Source organism: Pimephales promelas, chromosome 13 (assembly GCF_988280905.1).
Source record: "Pimephales promelas chromosome 13, fPimPro1.hap1.1, whole genome shotgun sequence".
NCBI classification, from domain to species: domain Eukaryota; kingdom Metazoa; phylum Chordata; class Actinopteri; order Cypriniformes; family Leuciscidae; genus Pimephales; species Pimephales promelas.
In genome coordinates, this window is record NC_142781.1 from 21,614,768 (window position 1) to 21,634,198 (window position 19,431).

General features: G+C 38.4%; 2 protein-coding genes and 1 long non-coding RNA gene across 10 annotated transcripts; 2 read left to right on the forward strand and 1 right to left on the reverse strand.

The window, feature by feature from the left end:
- The first annotated feature begins 743 nt into the window (after positions 1–743).
- On the forward strand, positions 744–6,298 carry cdca4 (cell division cycle associated 4). 7 transcript variants are annotated; one of them, XM_089118624.1, is made up of 4 exons: positions 841–1,549; positions 2,376–2,400; positions 2,872–2,958; positions 4,094–6,298. In XM_089118624.1, the coding sequence occupies exon 4, from the start codon at positions 4,101–4,103 to the stop codon at positions 4,965–4,967; it is 867 nt and encodes a 288-aa protein (XP_088974750.1). In that variant the 5' UTR covers positions 841–1,549; positions 2,376–2,400; positions 2,872–2,958; positions 4,094–4,100; the 3' UTR covers positions 4,968–6,298. The 7 variants fall into 7 exon arrangements, with proteins under 7 accessions (XP_039549156.1, XP_039549159.1, XP_088974752.1 ...); XM_089118623.1 differs by having other exon boundaries at positions 841–1,328; positions 1,442–1,549; positions 2,376–2,958; XM_039693222.2 differs by lacking the exon at positions 2,872–2,958 and having other exon boundaries at positions 744–933.
- Positions 6,299–7,170: 872 nt separating this feature from the next.
- Positions 7,171–16,527, forward strand: LOC120493790 (SERTA domain-containing protein 2). Of its 2 annotated transcripts, XM_039692645.2 has the most exons (3): positions 7,566–7,699; positions 10,509–10,630; positions 12,865–16,527. In XM_039692645.2, exons 2-3 carry the CDS (start codon positions 10,587–10,589, stop codon positions 13,568–13,570), a joined length of 750 nt encoding a protein of 249 aa, XP_039548579.1. In that variant the 5' UTR covers positions 7,566–7,699; positions 10,509–10,586; the 3' UTR covers positions 13,571–16,527. The 2 variants fall into 2 exon arrangements, with proteins under 2 accessions (XP_039548577.1, XP_039548579.1); XM_039692643.2 differs by lacking the exon at positions 10,509–10,630 and having other exon boundaries at positions 7,171–7,699.
- A 769-nt stretch (positions 16,528–17,296) lies between these two features.
- Positions 17,297–18,135, reverse strand: LOC148976844 (uncharacterized). The gene is made up of 3 exons (XR_016145932.1): positions 18,013–18,135; positions 17,712–17,828; positions 17,297–17,384 (listed from the first exon to the last, which is right to left on the reverse strand). It is a non-coding gene; the product is annotated as an uncharacterized LOC148976844 (long non-coding RNA).
- Between the last annotated feature and the right edge of the window lie 1,296 nt (positions 18,136–19,431).

Below are 19,431 nucleotides of genomic sequence, written 5' to 3' on the forward strand. Positions count from 1 at the left end.
TATTTTAGAAATGAAAACACATATTCGAGAAACATAAGTTTTTTGAAGTATACTAAGAAAAGTGCTCACCCTATATGTATAATTAAACTATAGTAAGAAGACAAGACGCCTAACACTCTCTTTCTATACCAGTAAATGTATGTATTTTTCTGCTCAGCTAGTAATCTTGTTCCCTCCAACTCAGGCTCTCATCAACAAAAACTCCCAGTAATGTTGTAGTAGACATTTGAGGCACCTCAATAGACTCAATTGTAAGTTTTTTGTAAAAAAAAAATTAATTCGAGTTTTTTTTAGATTTAAAACCAAATTTAAACCAATTATATAGCATAAGTAATAAGACCATCATTTACATTCTTAACCAATTAATTAAAATTTGAGAGAGAGCTAAGGTTGTGTCATCGACAAACATTGTAGTAAGTATATTTGAAACATTATATAAATAATTTATATAATATTGATGAAGATGATGATTATGCAATGTTGCTTGGTAGTTTCTTTTTGTAACCCAGGCAAGTAGTAATACTGCATAAAAATGTATTGAAAAAATATATACAAAAAATAATAGATATGGTCTAGATATGGGACCAATAAATAACTCAGTGTGTCGTTTGTGAAATCATAAATTCGTGCTTGTTCATTTGATTTTTAAGATTCCTCAAAAACAAGATGAGCATTGTTGAAGTTGGGGCCCATGGGTAGAATCACAGACGCTTTTGTTTGGGTCTCCCCGTTCTTGCGATGGCCTGCTGTCGATCAAGATGCAAAAGCGTCCGCCCCCATCGGCCCTTTCACTGCTGCAGCTGGCTGCCTCTTGCTGTTTGCCGTATGCTATGCTCACTGCAATCTGTGCTGGTGAGGCCGAAGGAGCTGCAGCTTCAGTATTAAACCAGGCCAACGAAACGCTTATGACGCTCGCCACCAAAAAAACACGAGGTAAGTCTTGACCTACTGGGATGTGCGATTTAAATAAAATATATATTATGTAGTCGCGCCGCTTTAGAAGATCTCGATCCGCGATGGTTAAATGCGCGGTCGATTTCGAAAAGCGGCATGTTTGCGGAAGTGACCGTGCGGTCCATGTTTAGCCGCCCCTGTTATTTGCCTTTACATGTCATGTGTGTTTTCGAAGTATATATTTCACTCTCATGTGCATTTTGTCGACACGGTAAACGTGTGGAAAAGTTGAAGATGCTGTTTGGGTTGGTCGTAAACGAGGCGAAGTTGACTAGCCAGCGGACCCGTTTGAAAAATCAAAATGGCTTCCATCTTTGTCGTCTCAGCAGAGAGGTTTATACCTTTGTTTCCCCGTCTCGCATGTCAGGGAGTCTGTGAGTAACCTCCTTTTTACATACATCTAGTGGATTATTGTTTATCGAATCTTCGTATTAAGAGTTTGGGTGTTTATTTCACTGGTTTTTTATTTATTTTGTTACTTACCCAGTAGCGCACTTTTGACCACGTCAGTACGGTGGGGGAGGGGAAGTGAGTCTGTCTGGGTGGAGCCTGTATGATACGTTCACTGTGGATGAAATACATTTCCCCCTTCGCTGTAAGTTTGATGTAGCTTAGACTCCAGCTACTGGAAGCTACTATATATATTTTTTTTAAATTAATTTTGTGTCACAACTTGCAATGTAGAATAAGTATGTCAGTTCTGTAGAATACCTTAACTCTTATAGCCTACCTATGGGCAAATGAAGATCTCCTGAAAATCTTTCTAGATATAGAGTGCAGCAGGGATAACATATTTTTGTAGGCCAGCCCAGAAGTTAGCTTCACCCTGTACAATTGCCAAAAAAAAACATGTAGAATTTTTACATTGACATTTAGATCATTGCAAAAAGAAAAACAAACTTTGTAATGAACAAAATGTAATGCTTCTTCTCACCAGTTTTGTTCATCATAATCATCACAAATAAAAACAACTTTTATGAATTGTGATGCCTAAATGCAATTGACAGAAGTAAAAAAGTTACTATAAACAAACTATACCATGGTTATTTGACTTTAGCGTCACCATCACTGGGTTTCCATCAATCATTCTTTAAAGAATGATACATTTGGAAATTTTGAGGGAGAATAGTATAAATACAATGAGGCTGTAAAAGCCTGTTATTTAATAAAACATTAATGAAAATATCTTGTGTTTTTTTGATCAGACTTTATTTTTTAGGTATTTATCGAAAAACCTATTGAATTTGGGATGATGAAATCAGAGGTTAAAAAATGCTAACTTGTTTCTGGGTTTTAGGACTCATTCCTGCAGCACTCTCTATTACATATAAACAGAATACAGTGCTGGTGTACGAAATGTTGGTTGTAGTTTTAGTTGCAGTGGATGTGTGTCAGCTTGCACTCTGGTCTTTTTTCAACAGTGCTGGGATGTCACCCATGCTTCAGGTAGGCAAACCACCATGCCATTAATATCTGGTTAACAATGTGGTTATGGGTTTAAAGTTCTTGTGTGTGATCTTGGTAACTGTCAAGCAAATCATCTCCATTATGTTAAGTCATCCCTCTTAACATGAAATGACTTTGCAATTTATGTGGTGGATTTTTGTGTGTGCTTGCACTCAATGAATTTGTTGGTTTGCTTGTTTTGCATAGAGTTTGATGTGTAAAATGTAACTCATTACCATTGTTTAGCTTTCGTCTTTATGTCTTCCCTACCTCTCACCTACCCACCAGTATCTGACAAAGTAGCTGATCAGAGGTCCCTGTGCCCCCTCACTTCTTCTCCCTACATGCATACACACATGCTCACAAACACTCAGTCGGTCAAGAGCTGGTGTAATGACAGATAATGTGCTTTGTCATGCTGGTTGGTGTGATGTGTTTTTCCTATACTGGATGCATGTTTGTTACTTTTAGGCTCCTGTAACCCTGGTTGGCTGGCCACGGAGACAGGGACTCCTCGTCTCAGTACTGTGGCTCTCCACATTAGACTTTCTGTTTGGGGTATATACTTTCACCTCCATTTTTATTCATATTCAAAGGCTTGATTCATATTTCCAACATTTTGTTAGCTAAATCTAGTGTAGATTACTTTCTACTTTAAAAAGAAAAAAGATCCTCATCATGAGCAAATATATCTACATTACAAAATGCATTTTTCATGCTTAAGGTGGCTGTGGATTGACCATGAATGTAAGATGTGATCTGTGGCCTCAAAAATATTCTTAATGTAGGAGTTTGTTGCATTTGAATTAATTTTAAATTAGACTAAAGTATTTAGTTGATCCATAGTTTATTAGGCTCTACTCACCAAGATACAGTATTTCATTTAGAATAGAATTTATTATTCTAATTCTAAGTAATTAAATAACCACCATACATTATTTAATTATCCATTTTATATATATATTATTATGTGGTTAATTTATATATACTCAACATATATGTTTATACTATTTAGGTGTTCTGAGTGAATATTTTCACTTTGGATTTGTTCATATTTTTTTGTTAGGTTGAATTAACTTAACTGCATTTTCATAAAATGATGCTTCTTGAATGTATCCTTTTATCATCGACATTTCTTTTAGTTAGAGTTGTCAAAAAGTATCGGCTTCAGTACCAAGTCTCTACTGAAATTAAAAAATTGTGGCGCTGTTGAGCAGAATCATAAATGCCTCTGATTGGCCATTGTGTTCATGCGCTCATCAGATATGTCTGATTGGCTGCAATGTTTACGGCACATGAGTGCTTAAGAGCACACAGAAGTGTTTGAAAGGTTTTTTTTTTAACTTTTAAACGCTCCCGTCTGTAATGTGTAAGCACTCAGCGTCATTGATGTATATTTACAACTTGTTTTTGAAGCGCTGATCATGGTAGCCAATTACAGACATATCTGATGAGCATGTGAGTACAGTGGGCAATCAGAGGTGTTTAGGATTCCTCTCAACAGCGCTCAGTGTCAAATTTTTTAAATTTTAGTACTAAAGTCGTTACTGTTTGACAACTCCACTATTGGTTTTATATTCTAGTTCTGATTTTGTCAGGATTGACTTGATTCCCTAAACAGGAGTGGATGAATTTGAACTGACCATCACTCTCCTGTTTTTTTGTGTTTTTTTTGTGTGTCTTTTGTCTGTAGGCTAAACATGTTCTCCAAGGGCACCAAGCGTAAATTTTCCGATGGTGGTGAAGAGATTTCCGACGAAGGCCTGGTTGGTGCCAGGGTGGCATCCTCGTACAGCTTGCAGCGGCAGTCGCTGCTGGACATGTCCCTCATTAAGCTGCAGTTATGCCACATGCTGGTGGAGCCCAACCTCTGCCGCTCGGTTCTCATTGCCAACACGGTCAGGCAGATTCAGGAGGAGATGACCCATGATGGCAGCTGGCATATGGTCACTGAAGCATTCTGCAGTGCAGGCCAGAGCCCCTCTGAGCGTTTGGTGGCCACTGAGGTCCTTTGCAGGTCACGGGAGCAGGATGCAGAACCTAAGGTCTTTTCTGTCATCAGCTACGAAGGTTGCCGTGAAGAGGAGGTGGTGGCTGATGAAACACTGTGCTCCGTTTCGGTTAGAGATACTGTTTCTAATGTCTACCTGGCAGGGCGTATGGGCCAGTGCTGGGAGAAGAATGAGCTCAGTGGCATAGAGAGTGATGAAGAGGTCCTTGAAGACTCTAGACTTGGTTCAGGAGAAGATGAGGAGATCGACACGGAGGATGAGGCTTCCACTGAGGGTCCAAAGACCATTGGACAAGTTTTTGGGACATTTGAAATAAAAAACGGTTCACCGGGTCCAGACTCTGCTCTTGAGGAGCTTTTCTCCGATGTGGACACCTCCTATTATGATCTGGACACCATGCTGACTGGCATGCAGAGTGCACCCAAGATGGGCCCTTATGACCTCCTTGACAGCTTGGGACCTTCACATGGTTCCCCTTCCATAGTGTCAACACCGAACTGTCGTTCTGATCTCAATGAACTGGATCACATCATGGAAATCATTGTGGGTTCATAGGTTAGACCTTACTCAGAGACTTACACGCTTGTCTTAATGTTAAATGGCTTTTCTGTTCCTTATGGAATGCAAGTAAAGTCTAGAGTCCTTTCAGGGAAAAGAGTTGATGTCTTGTGAAGGATGGCTTGATTTTATGAGCTGACCATAGTCATATTATTTGCATACCCTTTGTATGTTTTAATCATTTTTTTCTGTATTTGTCTGTCCAGACATGGTGGGTTTTTTTTATTTTATTTTATTTTTTTATTTATTTGTTATACTCATGACACTACAGAGAGCAGAACAAGATGTATACAAACATTGTAAAGGTTGGGATATTTTCATAAGAAGACAAAAGATTGTCTAAAATGTGTACATAAATATATATTTTTTACAATAGATTCTTCTTGTAATATGTTACTGTACATTATGTACATGTTCTGCAGATTGATTTTAAACGAAGAGATTAGATTCTTATGTGAAACAACTTTTCTGTTGATCAAAATCCATAAACTGAAGGAACTTAATTCAATACAACAGTATGCAAAAAAGCACCAAATATACATACAATGATGCATGTTTTACATTTATGTGCTTGTTTGCACAAAGTATTTTTTTTCCTCTCAAGGTTTTATTACAGTTGGCTGTCAATCAGCTCAGCCGTAGGTTTTGTTTGTTGTCAGACGTCAATGTTCTTATATTTTGTCTAATCAACAAATTAAGTATAATGGGGCCAACCCATTCTATGTTGTGACTTAATTTATTTAATTTATTTACTGCAAACGGTGAGTATTGGCTGTGGTCAAACTCAGGGTGGCTTTTTAACTCTAGGGGACTGATTGACCAAAGCCTTTTGCTTATAGTAAATCGGTCACAGAATTAGTGCTTTGTAAGTTGATTTGCACCAATCATTGGTTTAAGTATTGATTTTAAGCAAGTTGACTGTTTTAATATGGGTGAATGGCTATTAGTCCTCTAGACCCCTCATAATGAGAAGACATTTGTCTAGTTCTATGCATTGAGTGTCATAACACTTTCTATGTATGAAGTGTTTAAAATGCATTTAGTACAGTATTTTTTTTATACTTCAGAATCAGTCAACAAGAGATGGTTTTATTTTACACAACATTTTCCCGTTGTTACATATATTATATGGTTTTGCATAAACTATGTTTGTGCAAATTATAGGTTATTACATTTTGATAATTGTTTTCTTCTACATTGTGTCTCATTTAAATTCTAAGAGGATTTTTTATTGTATGATTTTAAACTAGTATAGAGTATACACATTTTATATGAGCATTGTAGCTTTTTTAACGTTTTTTAATAAAAGGTACATCTTATGAAAACAATTCAGTGTGTTTTTCTTAATAGTGAAACTATTAATCTGTTACCGACGTCTGTAGATGAACACAGAGAGTTTAAGTGGCAAGATTACCCATAACTGAGTTGAGTATAAAGTGATGACATGGTTTTCGTGTCGATTTATTTTTCTAAACTGGTTTGAATGTTTTCATGTAACGGAGAATTGACTTGATTATTAATTGCTACTGCTAGTAATGTCAGGAAAACAAAAACGTGTATGGTGTATGCGTAAAACTTCCAGTTTTATCAGAGACAACATTTTATACAGTAATATACAGTATACAGTAACCTCCATATTCCATTCCTAAAAATAAACGTCAGAGTTTTATTCTGTACGGAGTGAATTCTGACGCAAATGACGTCTGCAGATTTGACTCGGTGAACGTCAATGTTTAAATCCCTCCGCTCTCTCGCGCATAGGTTGTATGTCAGAAATTGTTGTATTATCCAAACCCCGTGTGAGATTTTTTTACCTAATGTTTCAGATTCAACTAAAATAAATCAGCTTTACCATACATCATGTAGAGAAATTCAACAAAAAAATATAGTTGTCATGATCTATATTATTCAGACAGTTTTCCTAAAATATATATGGTTTGCTTGGCCAAAAAAAAGGAAATGGAAAGCCACAAACGTGACATTTACAATGCAGATGTACCATATCCAGTAGCCAATGCTCCAAACAGTCACGTTTTCGGTCTGTGGGCAAGTATGAGGGACTAATGTGATAGACTAGATAGGTGGGGGCAGAACATACGTTCCACCAATCAGGGGCAGTTACTAGGCGGGACTGAGGTCGCGTTCGACCAATCACAGCCATGCCACCTGACGACCGTCAATCAGCTGAGTTCTTTTCCCGTTGATTCTACAGTAGATCGAGAGTTCGGCTCTCGTGCCTGCGCGGTCGGACGCGTAGTTTTGCGCAAAATAATGTTCAGACTTTGGACCAGAAGCTCAACGCGGAGTTCAGCGACCGATTTAAGCAAACGTACATCTTATTTTTATCAGCAAAGAGAATGTAGCGGAGGCTCGAGTAACTCGTGTAAATTAATTTCGTAGTTCCATATAGACAGAGACCGTACTTTGCCAAGTACGAACTAGCTAACTGGCTAATTCCCTGCGCATCACTGTGAGCTTAGCCACGGAGGCTAGCAGTGCGCGCCCACGTCTTGCGAGAGTTTTTGGTTGTAATAAACGCTTAACAACGAAGCAACTGGTTGAACCAAACATAATGGTATGGGTCAAAGGGATATCAAAGCGTTCGAGGCGTCCATGAAAAGAAAAAACGGCATTCCTACTGTATCTATGTGTCGACTGGATGTGGAGTCCCCTGTTGTGAAGAAGGAAGTTGAGCCCGGCGGAGATGGTGGTGTCCTTTCCTCGTCAAGGTAAAGACTTGTAACATTAGTCATAAACTGTTTTCTGAATGACACTTGATTCTGGTCGGCGATCTTTTAGGTATCATTTTGTTTTTGCAAATTATGTTTATATATAAGCACTGATCAGCACTGTCTCGCTTTACGTAACAACTCGAGGTTGTGTTGATGATGATACTTGAGCTTTGAGTAGTTAAAGAGCTCCATTAACGTTACTGACTAACGTTAGTTTATTTACAACCGGAGGACTTCTAGCAAAATTATTGTTTTATGCTAGACCGCTGTGAACATATAACACAACTTTTGTGCTAAGTTACCTCCCGCTTTCTCTCTCCTGTTAGTCGTAACGTTACGTGGTTTCGGTTGCGTAACGGGATCGATTTTTCCTCACTGATATTTGGACCCGACTAACGTTCAGTCGAAATGTGACAGAACAATTTTCTTTTTCTAACTTATTATTAAAGAATAAAATATCCGTACGATTTTTTTCAGATGCATTTTCGTAAACCTGTATAACTGAAGTAAAAGCGAAAGTCAAGAATACATGAATGCAAATCAAGTGTTTTCGGTTTTACCAAAATTCTTATTATTCGAATGAATGTGTTATTTTACATTAATTTTTAAGGAGTAATTATGTGTTTCATACTGTGTTATAAACGTATAATGCAGTTTCAGATATCTTTCGGAAAGTGAACGCCATAGTAAATTTATTAAAATCCGTCTGAATCTCTTTCTAGAATTTTCAAGATACACCGTAACACCGTTGATAAATACAAGCGTGCTGTATATGAGCGTCTGTTCACGTCTGTCAGCGGGACTAGCACCCTGAGTCACTTTATCAGTCTGTTGGAGCCGCCTAGTTACAAACAAAGCTGCCCAAACTAAGACATCCGGCTTGTGTACCCAATGGTTCATTATTCAAGACTTAGTCTTCTTGTCAATGGCATTTGCCACCTACTTCCTCCCTCCTACTCAGTCAACCCCCTGTGCACTTACTTAGTTTTCAATTCAATCCATCGTTCTCCTCCCTCTTTCTCTCTGACCAACCTTTCTTGACTCTCCTGCTTGCTCTGCCTTACATACACCTTCTCTTTTTTTATTCACTTGCTCCTTTTTTTTTTCTTTAAGAATTTCCTGCTCTCATCTTTATCGTTACTGCATCTAATGGGGCAGTGGGAGGGCCAAGGGAGTGAAACTGAAAGAGAAAAAGTTTGTAAAAAAAAAAAAGACAACCATATCAGTTTGATTTGCTCTTGTACATAAAGTATCACAATGCAAACCAGTATACGAGTTAAAGAAACTCTTTATCTTGAGCTCAGAGTGGTCTTCAGTTCATTCATTTATTTATTTTAGGTAAACCGCAAGTCCTTATCTCTGAAACTGTTGTATCTCTATGGTTTGTTTGGCAGTATACAGTTCACTTCTCAGATGTTCAGCCTCTTTTGCGCGTTCCACAATCAGTATGAAAACTAACTTGACGTTCTATAAAACACTGAATATTCTCTGTTTGACTCGCCATCATTATACAAGAAAGTAAAGTCTGTTATTGAGACTGTGCTTCACACAGTAACATTTCATCAATACATTAAGGACAACATAATTGTTGTTAAAAGTTTTATTCAATAATAATAATTCATTAAAAAATAAAAATAATATTGAGTTTTACTTATTATGAACAAATAATGATCATGGTTATTACTGCAGAATTATGAAAAATTAGTTCAGCATTTTGGTTATTAGGCATATAAAAGAATTCAGTATCTCTGTTTCAATGTATTGTGTTGTCATAGTGGGACTTCCATGGTGGGCCTCACTTCTGATTCACCACTAGGTGTGAAAAAAATATTAAAGTCTGAAGTACCATCATGTATTATTTGTGCAGACCTAAACTGATGCAATCCAACATATTTTGCTGCAATGCTCCTTCTATGGATCCTATTGTGGTCACCCACTTTGATGGTTGTCTCTGTAGTTGTGCTTATTGTCTTTGAGCTGCAGAGTCTGTGTGCCACTCAAGCGCCAGTCTCTCATCCACTGCTGTTGCCATGGTAAGCGGACCACAGAGGCCCGTCTAACCAGAGGGGCCCAATTTAAATCATGTCTTGCTGCTTTAAAGCTGCGAGACTTTATAGAGACCAGGTCAAATTCCAAGTTGTTCAGTTGCCTTCTTTAAAGAGGCTTTATAAATCAAATTTGACTGTGCAAGTAAAGGATCAGTCATTTAAACCTTTTTAAAATCTTTAAATTTGTATTATAACATTCTAATTGGTTATATTGTTTTTGCATGGAGGTGGTTTGCTCGCTCACATTTCATTTCTAGCTTTTTGTGGCAGATGTGACGTGAGACGTGTGTGCTCCTGCCGGAATTCAGCTGTGAAATCTGCAGGAATACAAAATGTCCCTTTTGAAGCCTTGTGACTACTTTGTGAAAGGCACTTATAGGACTGAGCAAGAATTTAGCCCAGAGTGCTCTGCTAGCATGGGTGGTTATATAACTGCTAGCCACAGCGTGACACACTTGAACGCTGCAGTCCATGCATGCGCCACACATGCTCGGGCTGTTTCTGAGCTTTAAAAGTGTTTAATCAAACTTGCTCTAATAACAAATGGTTTAAGTTGTTCTTTAAATAAAATTTGATTCTTCCTTGTCTTAATGCCTCATTTAAGGTTCACGACTGATTGTTCACGTCGCTGTATCTATTATCTAAACTAAGAATTCAGGCTGCATATTTTTCTACATGATGGGATGGAGACTTCACAGTATTAATGCATTGCATCCATCTCACTTCTAAACACAAAAGGCTCTTCTTGGCTCTTGCAGCTTCCTGCGCACCCTGCAGTAGAGAGAAGAGCAGTCAGTGACCAGACCTGCGGGGGATGTCTGCCTTCGTTCAGAGTGATGGATGTAGAGAGGGGGGCGCCTACACAACAGAGAGCGCAGAGGTGGATAGACCGTCTCTCACATTTACAGCCCTTTCCACTCAAACTCCAGCACATTAGATCCGAGGCGGCTATCTGACAGAGCAGTTATGGTGCGGATTCAAATCGCGTGCCCACAAGCCACATTTCGCTCTTCTTTGTGCATGCATGTTTAGCTCAAACAAAAATTGTGGCTTGGAATAAGTAGCTTTGAGCTTTGAACTGAAAAATTGGGGCAACAATGTTCTTTTAGATTATTCAAATATTTCTGACACTTGTAGAGAAAAACTCTTCTTTTAAGAGTTATTCACTGAAATGTTCCTCAATAGCACAAAAATGGCTCTTCTATGGCATCGCTGTGAAACACCCTTTTTGGGATGTTGGTTTTTAAGAATGTATTAGACTTGGAGGTCTTTGCTTGTAAGTATCGCTCACAGGATAGAAGGCTTTGGAGAGCTGCAGCAGGAAGCATTGCGCTCCTGTGCTGCGTATCCTCCTCCGCTGTGTGAAGGGAGCGCTAATGAAGCATGATCTTATTCTCAAGTGTACTGCAGTCGCAGACAGGAGGAGCTTCAGCTAATGCACCCACCTCTCTTGAAGCCCCGCTCTGGGATGAGGAGCTGTGTCGGGTTAAAGCTTTGTTATCAGTCGAGTTTCAGATAAGTCAAATTTCAAGGCAAAAGAGTTCTGTCAAGGACAGAGTTCAACAATGGTCTGTTTGCACTGATGGCTGTCACGGTGCTGTTACATCAGTTGGTTTATTATCATGCAAAGTTAATAACTGGAGAGAACTGAAACAGTATAACATGGGAGCATTCTTAGAAAGGTCCTAGATCATGTATAGTTACAGAAATTACAACTTTCAAAACTTAAATGTTTTATGGAGATTTTATCTACTGAAAGTTATTAAGGCTAAGGTATCTGAACTTTTTAAATTTATTAATAAACTAGTGTTTTCAGAGTCACTGTCGGTGGCAAAGAACAATGCTGGCTCGTCATCTCCACAGTATAGTGAATGTCTATCGAGAGAAATGCATGTTACATTAAACTTGATTAAAAATTGATTAACGTTTAGTCGACTGGGGGTGGGCAGCCCTATTTTTTTATAAAGAATTTTTGTCAGCAGGACAATGGAATGTTTTTAAACAACTAAGGGTGGCTCGATTCAATATTAAATCCAAATCGACCGAGATTGTGAGTTAATCTCGAACTTTGAATTAAAAAATTGACTTGTCGATGCTGCCACGCCACCATGTCACGTCTGGTCGGTGTGCCAAGCGGCAAAAAAAAACACACACGTTGAAGTGCTGCAAGTCTATGGTCAACCTCCTCTAACTTCGCTACAGCCATTCAAAAGAGCATCATGGCAACTGCAGAAGCAGGAGACCCATCAACAGAACTTGAACCCCCTCCTCTTTCAATGAAGTCGCAGGTGTGGAAGTTTTTTGGATTTCCAGTGAGTTATGTTGACAAAGTTCACGCTTCAAGAAGGCCACAGTTTGCAGAAGCTCTGGGAGTCTCCTGCATATTGATGGCAGCACCCTGATGCCCGCAAATTAGATCAAATCTCCCGGAATCTAGAGTGAGCGAGCAAGAGCGCGCATGTGAGACAGAATGAACTGTGTTCCAAACCCTATAGCGCGCATGGCAGAGAGGGAGAGGGCGAGAGACCTTGCGTGTGTGCCTCATGAAGCGCATGTAAGAGAGAGAGCATCCTGATTTGCAAAAAAAAATTAAAAAAAGTAAACATTGAGAATCGAATTGAACCGTGACCTTAGAAACGAACATTCAATTGAATCGAGATTTTGGAGATTCGTGACACCCCTATAAACAACGGTGCAATCCATTGAACAAGCTATACTTTAATTCCTCACAGCACCACTTTCATTCATTCCTGTCAAAAATTAAAACATGTCACTACTGACATGTTTCATTTTTGTTTTGAGTTGTTGTTACAGTTGTTTTGACACTTTTATGTGTCATTGACCCACCTAAGGGATTTAATCTGTTCTGTGACCAGACTGATCTATAGATCAGTGGTCTGTAGAGAGACAATGTCTCACATGTGAATAAACGTTAGAGTTGCTGTTGCTACATAACATCCCTCTGATGTGTTCTTGCAAACTATTTTGTTAGATGAAGCTTGGAAGGACAAGTAATTATCATGCTCCTTAATGCATTGTTTGATTTCACTGCAGGTCAGCTAACAAAGTATTCCCGTCCAGTTTTTCCTAACTTTCCTTTGTTCTTGTCTATAGGTACATGTTGGGCAGGGGGGTGAAACGTAAGCTGAGCACATGCGAGGACCCTTCCCAGGACTTGCCATATCCACAGCAGAGGCAGCTGGTGCTGGACTTGTGTCTGGACAAGCTACAAAGCTGTCTGCAGCGAGCTGAACCCAGCCTACACCGCTCGGTCCTGCTGGCCAACACCCTCCGCCAGATTCAGCAGGAGATGAGACAGGAGGGGGAAACCTGCTTGCCACCAGCGTTGCTCGGCCCCTCACTCCCTCATGCCTCGACCCCACGGCACTTCCCTGACCTGCCTCCCGTGCCCTTAGACTGTCCTCAACCCCCAACTGGAGCACGGTCCCCTTCATTTCCCCTTAGGACGGCTGATGATGAGGAGGTCCAGTTGGGCGGTGCTGAAAATGAGACTCTTTTGCCATCCTTCGCTGGTGAAGACGACACAAGGTCGTTGGATTCACTCTTTGGCTCATTTGAGATTACAAATTCCACCAGCTACTTGACAGACTTGGCACTAGATGACATATTTGAGGACATCGACACGTCAATGTACGACTCCTCTGACATCTCTGTTCTGCCGTGTCCTGCGCAGAGAAGCGGTGGGGTGGATGAAGGCCTTAAGAGCCTTTCCAGCTGCACCTCCAACAGCAGCCTGCAGCTTTGTCTCTCAGACCTCAACGACCTGGACCACATCATGGAGATCCTGGTGCGCTCTTGAACCACAGCTCGCACCACAGTGTCCTCATTCAGCCATCCCGATGTTTTCTATGGAAAATGAATATAAAGCGTTTAATTTTTTTTTAAACAAGCAAATATTTTATCTATTTTTATACAAAGGACTGCTATATTTATATATAATAAAAGGAAACTGCCTTACACACACTCACTGTAGGATAAATGCACATTTTTAAGACTTATCTGATGGCCAAGCTTATGCTGCCGTCCTTCATATATTTAAGCAAACTAAGATATGAATATGCAGGGACTTTGGAAACAAATACAAAGTATTACCATTGACACTTATTTATATTGGATAGCTACTTTAGGAGGAGGAGATGGAAGAAAAGTGGATCATAATGGATGCTCTGTAGCTGTTGATGAGCTGAACACTTTTTTTTTTTTTTGTGCGCGATTTCCACGCTATTCTGAAACATTACATTTACTGTCAGTAATTACAATTGTCAGATCATGTCATGCACATGCAGCGCTCACACTACCTCTCAAGATACCAAGAGCTCTTTCTCTATACAAAGACTGTCATTGTTACAACTATATTTGAATGGTTTCTCTTCAAATAACTTAAAAAAACTGCTGATTGTTTTATAAATGGCTCTGCGTTCACAGGAAAGCCACCTCAAATGGTGGGATTCAGTCCAAAGCTAAAGCTGTAGAAGAAATGCTTTTGCTCATCTTTCTATTCAACTTTTTTCCGAAACGTTTCTGACTTTTGGTTTCAGAACGAGCTGTTGCTTGTGTAAAAAGTGAGATATATTTTCGAATCACTCGGAATTTAATGCTATTTCTACTTTTCACGTACATGATTGTCAGACACAGCCACCGTCGAATCCCTCGTATGAACATAGTGCCTATAATGGAGAATGAAGACTGCCGACGATGAACTGCACACTGTGGAACCGCACATAGACTTGCCTGAGATTCTTGCTCTACCCCTATGAACTTCCCTACATGGGTTGTTTGCCGCTTTTTTGAGCATTTAGCAGGACCCTCTGTCCTCTAAAGAAGCCATTACCTGAATGTGGCTCCACAGCTCCATTCTGTCCTTCATTGTGATCTACACTGCAAAAAGCTGATCGTGGATGCATCTTGTGCTGTTCTGAATGTCCAAGCTTACTCGCAAGAAAAAATTAATCCGAACTGATGTCTCACCTGCTTACTTTATTCCTCTCATCACAAGTTTTAGGCCCGTTTGAGCCATCTCATGCACAACTTTTTGAAGTTATTACTGCTACAACACAAGATGGTAGACCAGAGCAAGGGCCCTTCATATTTGTGCTGCATTTACATCCACTGAACTACAAGTTGGTTCAATCGAATGCAAAGAGCCACAAGCTGCGGTCTGCATAAAGACAGGGCAGAGACAAGGGGGAGGGGAAGAACTAGAGAGCCAGATTAAGGGGGGAGGGGGGAGTTAAAGCAAACAGCTTCTGTCACGTGGAGAGCCGTGCTAGTGGTAAATGCTACATTGAGAGTTTGACAACAGCTGGTATGTGTTCACTCTCATTGGTGCGCTCAAAACAAGCCCCGCCCCCAGCGAGGCCCACAGGGGCTCCGTTCTCTTCCCGACCAATCATTTTGATTCAAGGGAGGAGCCTTATTCTTAATGTGGAATAGAATAGCAAGCGGTTCAATTTGGTTGGAATGTGTTCCCTTGCCTTATGGCTCTCTGATCATTACTGACTTAGTCTTAATTTGGATTAAATTTTGGCATTCCAGCAAAAATACAATGAGATATTCATATAATAATAAACTAATTACAGAGCAGACACCCCATCCTCCCTTCCCCCTCACAAGACACATGCATCGCCGCAGAGAAAACCCAACACTCACAAAGTTTACACACAGATTTTAGAAAACATACTTGTGTTAGATGTGACCAGATTATGGTCCGCATCAGCATGGTCAGATTATCAGCAACCTGTTAATGCTGAGAGCTGTGGATCCTAATAAGTGTGTAACTTGATCAGTTTGTTTCTTTCTCTTTTTATTTGTGTTGTTTGTATATATATTTGTATTTATACATTTTCTTGTTGTTGTTTTTTTTTGACTGAAGATCATGATATAATATATTGCTTTTATTTAAGAGTGAAATATCATCATTATCGGTCTTTAGGAGGGTTTTATTTGTTATTTGAAGCGTGATTTGTACTTCACCTCCTCTTCTTAGTAATAATTAACATGTACATAGATGATACAGAATTATGAAGAGATGTTTATCATTGAAATATTTGTAAAGGTTTCAATCTGTGCTGACTCTGAACTGAGCAATGATGGGATGTTTTCTACTGTGTGTTCAGTTCCCTTTGGATCAGGCAGTTTAGGCAGCTTTTAAACTTTTTATACGAAAGTGGTTAAGATAATCGAGGAGAGTTTAGAGTTGTTGGCCTCATTTAAATGTAATTTGTCCTGCTGCTTGAATTTCAGTCTTTTGAAGGACATTTGTTTTACAATAATCAGCCCCAGGAGCCTCTGGTTTTTAACTAATGTTCATTATGGTTTAGTCTCAGTATGTATTGCAGTAATGCACAGAGCATCAGTGAAAAGGAGTTCACACTGTGTTGTAAACTTGTGAACGGCCTAGTCAAATAATGTATGGTACGTTTCATGTACCGGTTGCACAGAGAATACAAAAAGCAGCAAGAGTTTGTATTTTCATGGTCCTTCTCAAATTTGCTTGGTTGTTATGCACAAAATAGCAAGCTTTAAACTTCACCTCATCTTGTTGATTTGGCAGTTTATTTTTTAAGCGAAGTTAATAAATAATTATATAATTATATATCCTAATGAAATTGTAATATCAGAAAGCTCAAAATGTCACTTTGTCCTAAGTGCAATATGAAAAAAAAAAAATGAATATAAAGCGCTGTTTTGCCTACTTGCAAATGACACAATGTAGTGAGCCTATATAACTTTGAATGAATAAAAGGCTAGGTATTTTTTTTATTTATATAAAACAATGACTTTAATCCCTACAATTTATTCTTCCCCCAGCAACTATCTTTTGATCTGTTGCTATCTGTTTTGACCACAGATTTTATATGAGGTCTGTAAATAATAAAGCATTTTCTTTTGCAGTCATATTCTATGCAATATTGTAGCAGGTCAGTATGTCAAATAAAAAAAAAATGGAAATGGAAACGTGTTGTGTATTTACTCTGCATCCAAAACAAGTCAATTACACTTTTTTTGGGAAGTAAAGGGATAAAAAATTACAGGCAATGTGGAATAAACAAATCAGTTCAAAATTTAGAAAAGATGGACATTGCCCCCGCATGTGAATAGATATTGACTGACATTCTTTTGGCATTATATGCCATATAGATATAGGATTCAACACACTGTGTATTCTACACAAACATAAATGGTATAATGAATAGTCATATAAAGGGCACCACTTTAGCTGTACATTAAAATTGGGATTTTACACCATGATGCATGTCATATATATTAATTTGAACTCTTAGATGGCTTTCTGGAGGCGTTTGCACATTGCTCGAATTGCTTGCAATAAATGTTTGAAGAATCTTGTATGAAGAAATCTGCTGTCGGCCCCATAAAGTCTATTCATTCAAGCCATCATTCTGTTCTGTTTTTATATATATTTTTTTTCTTATACAGCTGGCGAATTAAAAGTGTTTTAAGCATTTCAAATGTCATGTTCTTCTTCATAAACACACAACTTTTGGAGGGTACAGAGACGGCTGCACTCCTCCTGGGATAACTCTGCAGTTGCTGTGCTTGATGGCAGCTGCCAAGAAGAACAAAGTCAGCAAAGTGGGGGAAGTCAATTTAGACTGAAAAAAAAAATAAGAAAACACCAACGTGGCTCTCAAAGTGTTCCTTGCTATATGGCATGGTGACAGGCTCTCAGATAAATGTGATCTGTACATATTCTTCTTACTGATTAGACTACAGATTCCCCCCCCCCCCCCCCCCCACACACACACACACAACAGAAAAATACCACATTTAACAATTATTAAAAACATGATTTGTATCTACACATATATCAAGACTACATTTTGTCATATTAATTTTAAATATACAACACTGTTGGACACAAAGCAGAACTACACACGTACTGTTCAGGTGATATATGGTCAAGTGCATGAGATGCTTACCTGTCAGTTTCCTCTGAATAATTCATTTGATTATACCTTGGCTATTTTTAAAGAAATCTGTTTATGCCATTTTAAAAGGCATTTCTTCTTGTTCTTTTCCTTTGCTCAATACATTTCCTGCCAAGAAAAAAAAACATTTAAAATATAGCAAATCCTTAAACAACATTTTTTTTTTGAAAATTTGTATGTTTTTTTCATCACAGATATTAACTTAGTGGTTAATTCATGAATGCTTTGGAATATAAACCTAAGTTCTCTTACGAGAGTACTCTCGAGCATGTATGGAGCGGTATGGAGTTACCTTCACCGGAAATACCGCCGTGCATAAAGCCCATAGGGGCGCGAGCTGCCTTGCTTTGGTCTGCTCTGTTGGCTTCAGTATTTTCGAGAAAATTGATTTTCCTTTAGCGTAATCTAGTTTACGCAACACTCGTTCCCATGTCCCAAATCTGAAGTTGAGTTAAAAAAAAAAAAAATTAGCCTGTTTACACAGGATGAATATTGAGTGTTTTTGAATTTTACCTAATTTATGGCCATTACTAAAATATGTGATTGGAGAAAAAGGTCAATATAAATTGTCCTGCTACCAAGACACTGATAGTTAACAACCTGTGTACTAACAGCAGTCTTCCTGAAATAATGGTCAACGTTTTTTTTCTGATATGATAAACTGATAGAACGTCAGAACATAAACTTTCATTCTTACTACCCTGGGTGCCAGCCAGCCGAATTTAGCCCCGCCCACAACATTTGAGGATGGTCTGACTAGAATCCGAGTATAGACCATTTCACAAGATGTAAACAACACTGGTCCAGAAGCACTTCCTGTTTCAGTTTTTCAACACTACATAAAAGCTGGGATAAAATACAACCAACAGAACATTTAAAAATGAATCAAAAAGTTAAACAAACATCTTTAAGATGTTTTCTTTACATGTGAAATAAAGAAAACAGTTACAAACTGAAACAGGAAGTGTTTCTGGACCAGTCTTGTTTACATCTTGTGAAATGGTCTACTTTCTTACACAACATGGAAGATCCATAGACAGAAGATCAGGCTGATAATCAAACAAAGATCAGTCAGCACTCTTTACCTGAGCTCCACCTGCTGGACACACTATGCATTTGATTTGGGATAATCTAATAACAGAAATAATTTAATAAAAAAGAAAACAGTCAATTTAATATTGGTCAATATATATAGAGTTTCGGTGTTTCAAAGGCACTATCCTTCCCTTAGCACAGTTGCATATTTTTTGCATAATAACAGATTTAACTGTCACATTTTGTATTAAACTGACCAAGTAAAAATATTGGTTGCCCTTCATTATAGTCAGCTTGCACCATGTTGCTAACAAGCATATATATATTTTTTTAATGAAAAATAACTGCCTAAGCATTTGAAAAACTATAACTGGCGCGTTTAGTAAAATCAGTTTCTTTCACTCTCCTAAATCTTTAGTACAGGCCTACTGTACATGAATCTATGAATGTCCAAATTGTGGATTAATTAAGTGATGAAAGCAAAAAAAAAAAAAAAAAAAAAAAAAAGAAAAAGAAAAAGAAAATTTTTTTGGACAAGCAACATTAAGACTTTTCTCAATAATTTTATCACCTTGTGTCCCTTGTGAAAAATAATATAGGACCACTTTTAAAGAATATCCTTAATTGTTAACTGAATGTAATGTTTTCTGCATGCTATTTTAAAATGTAGCTATTA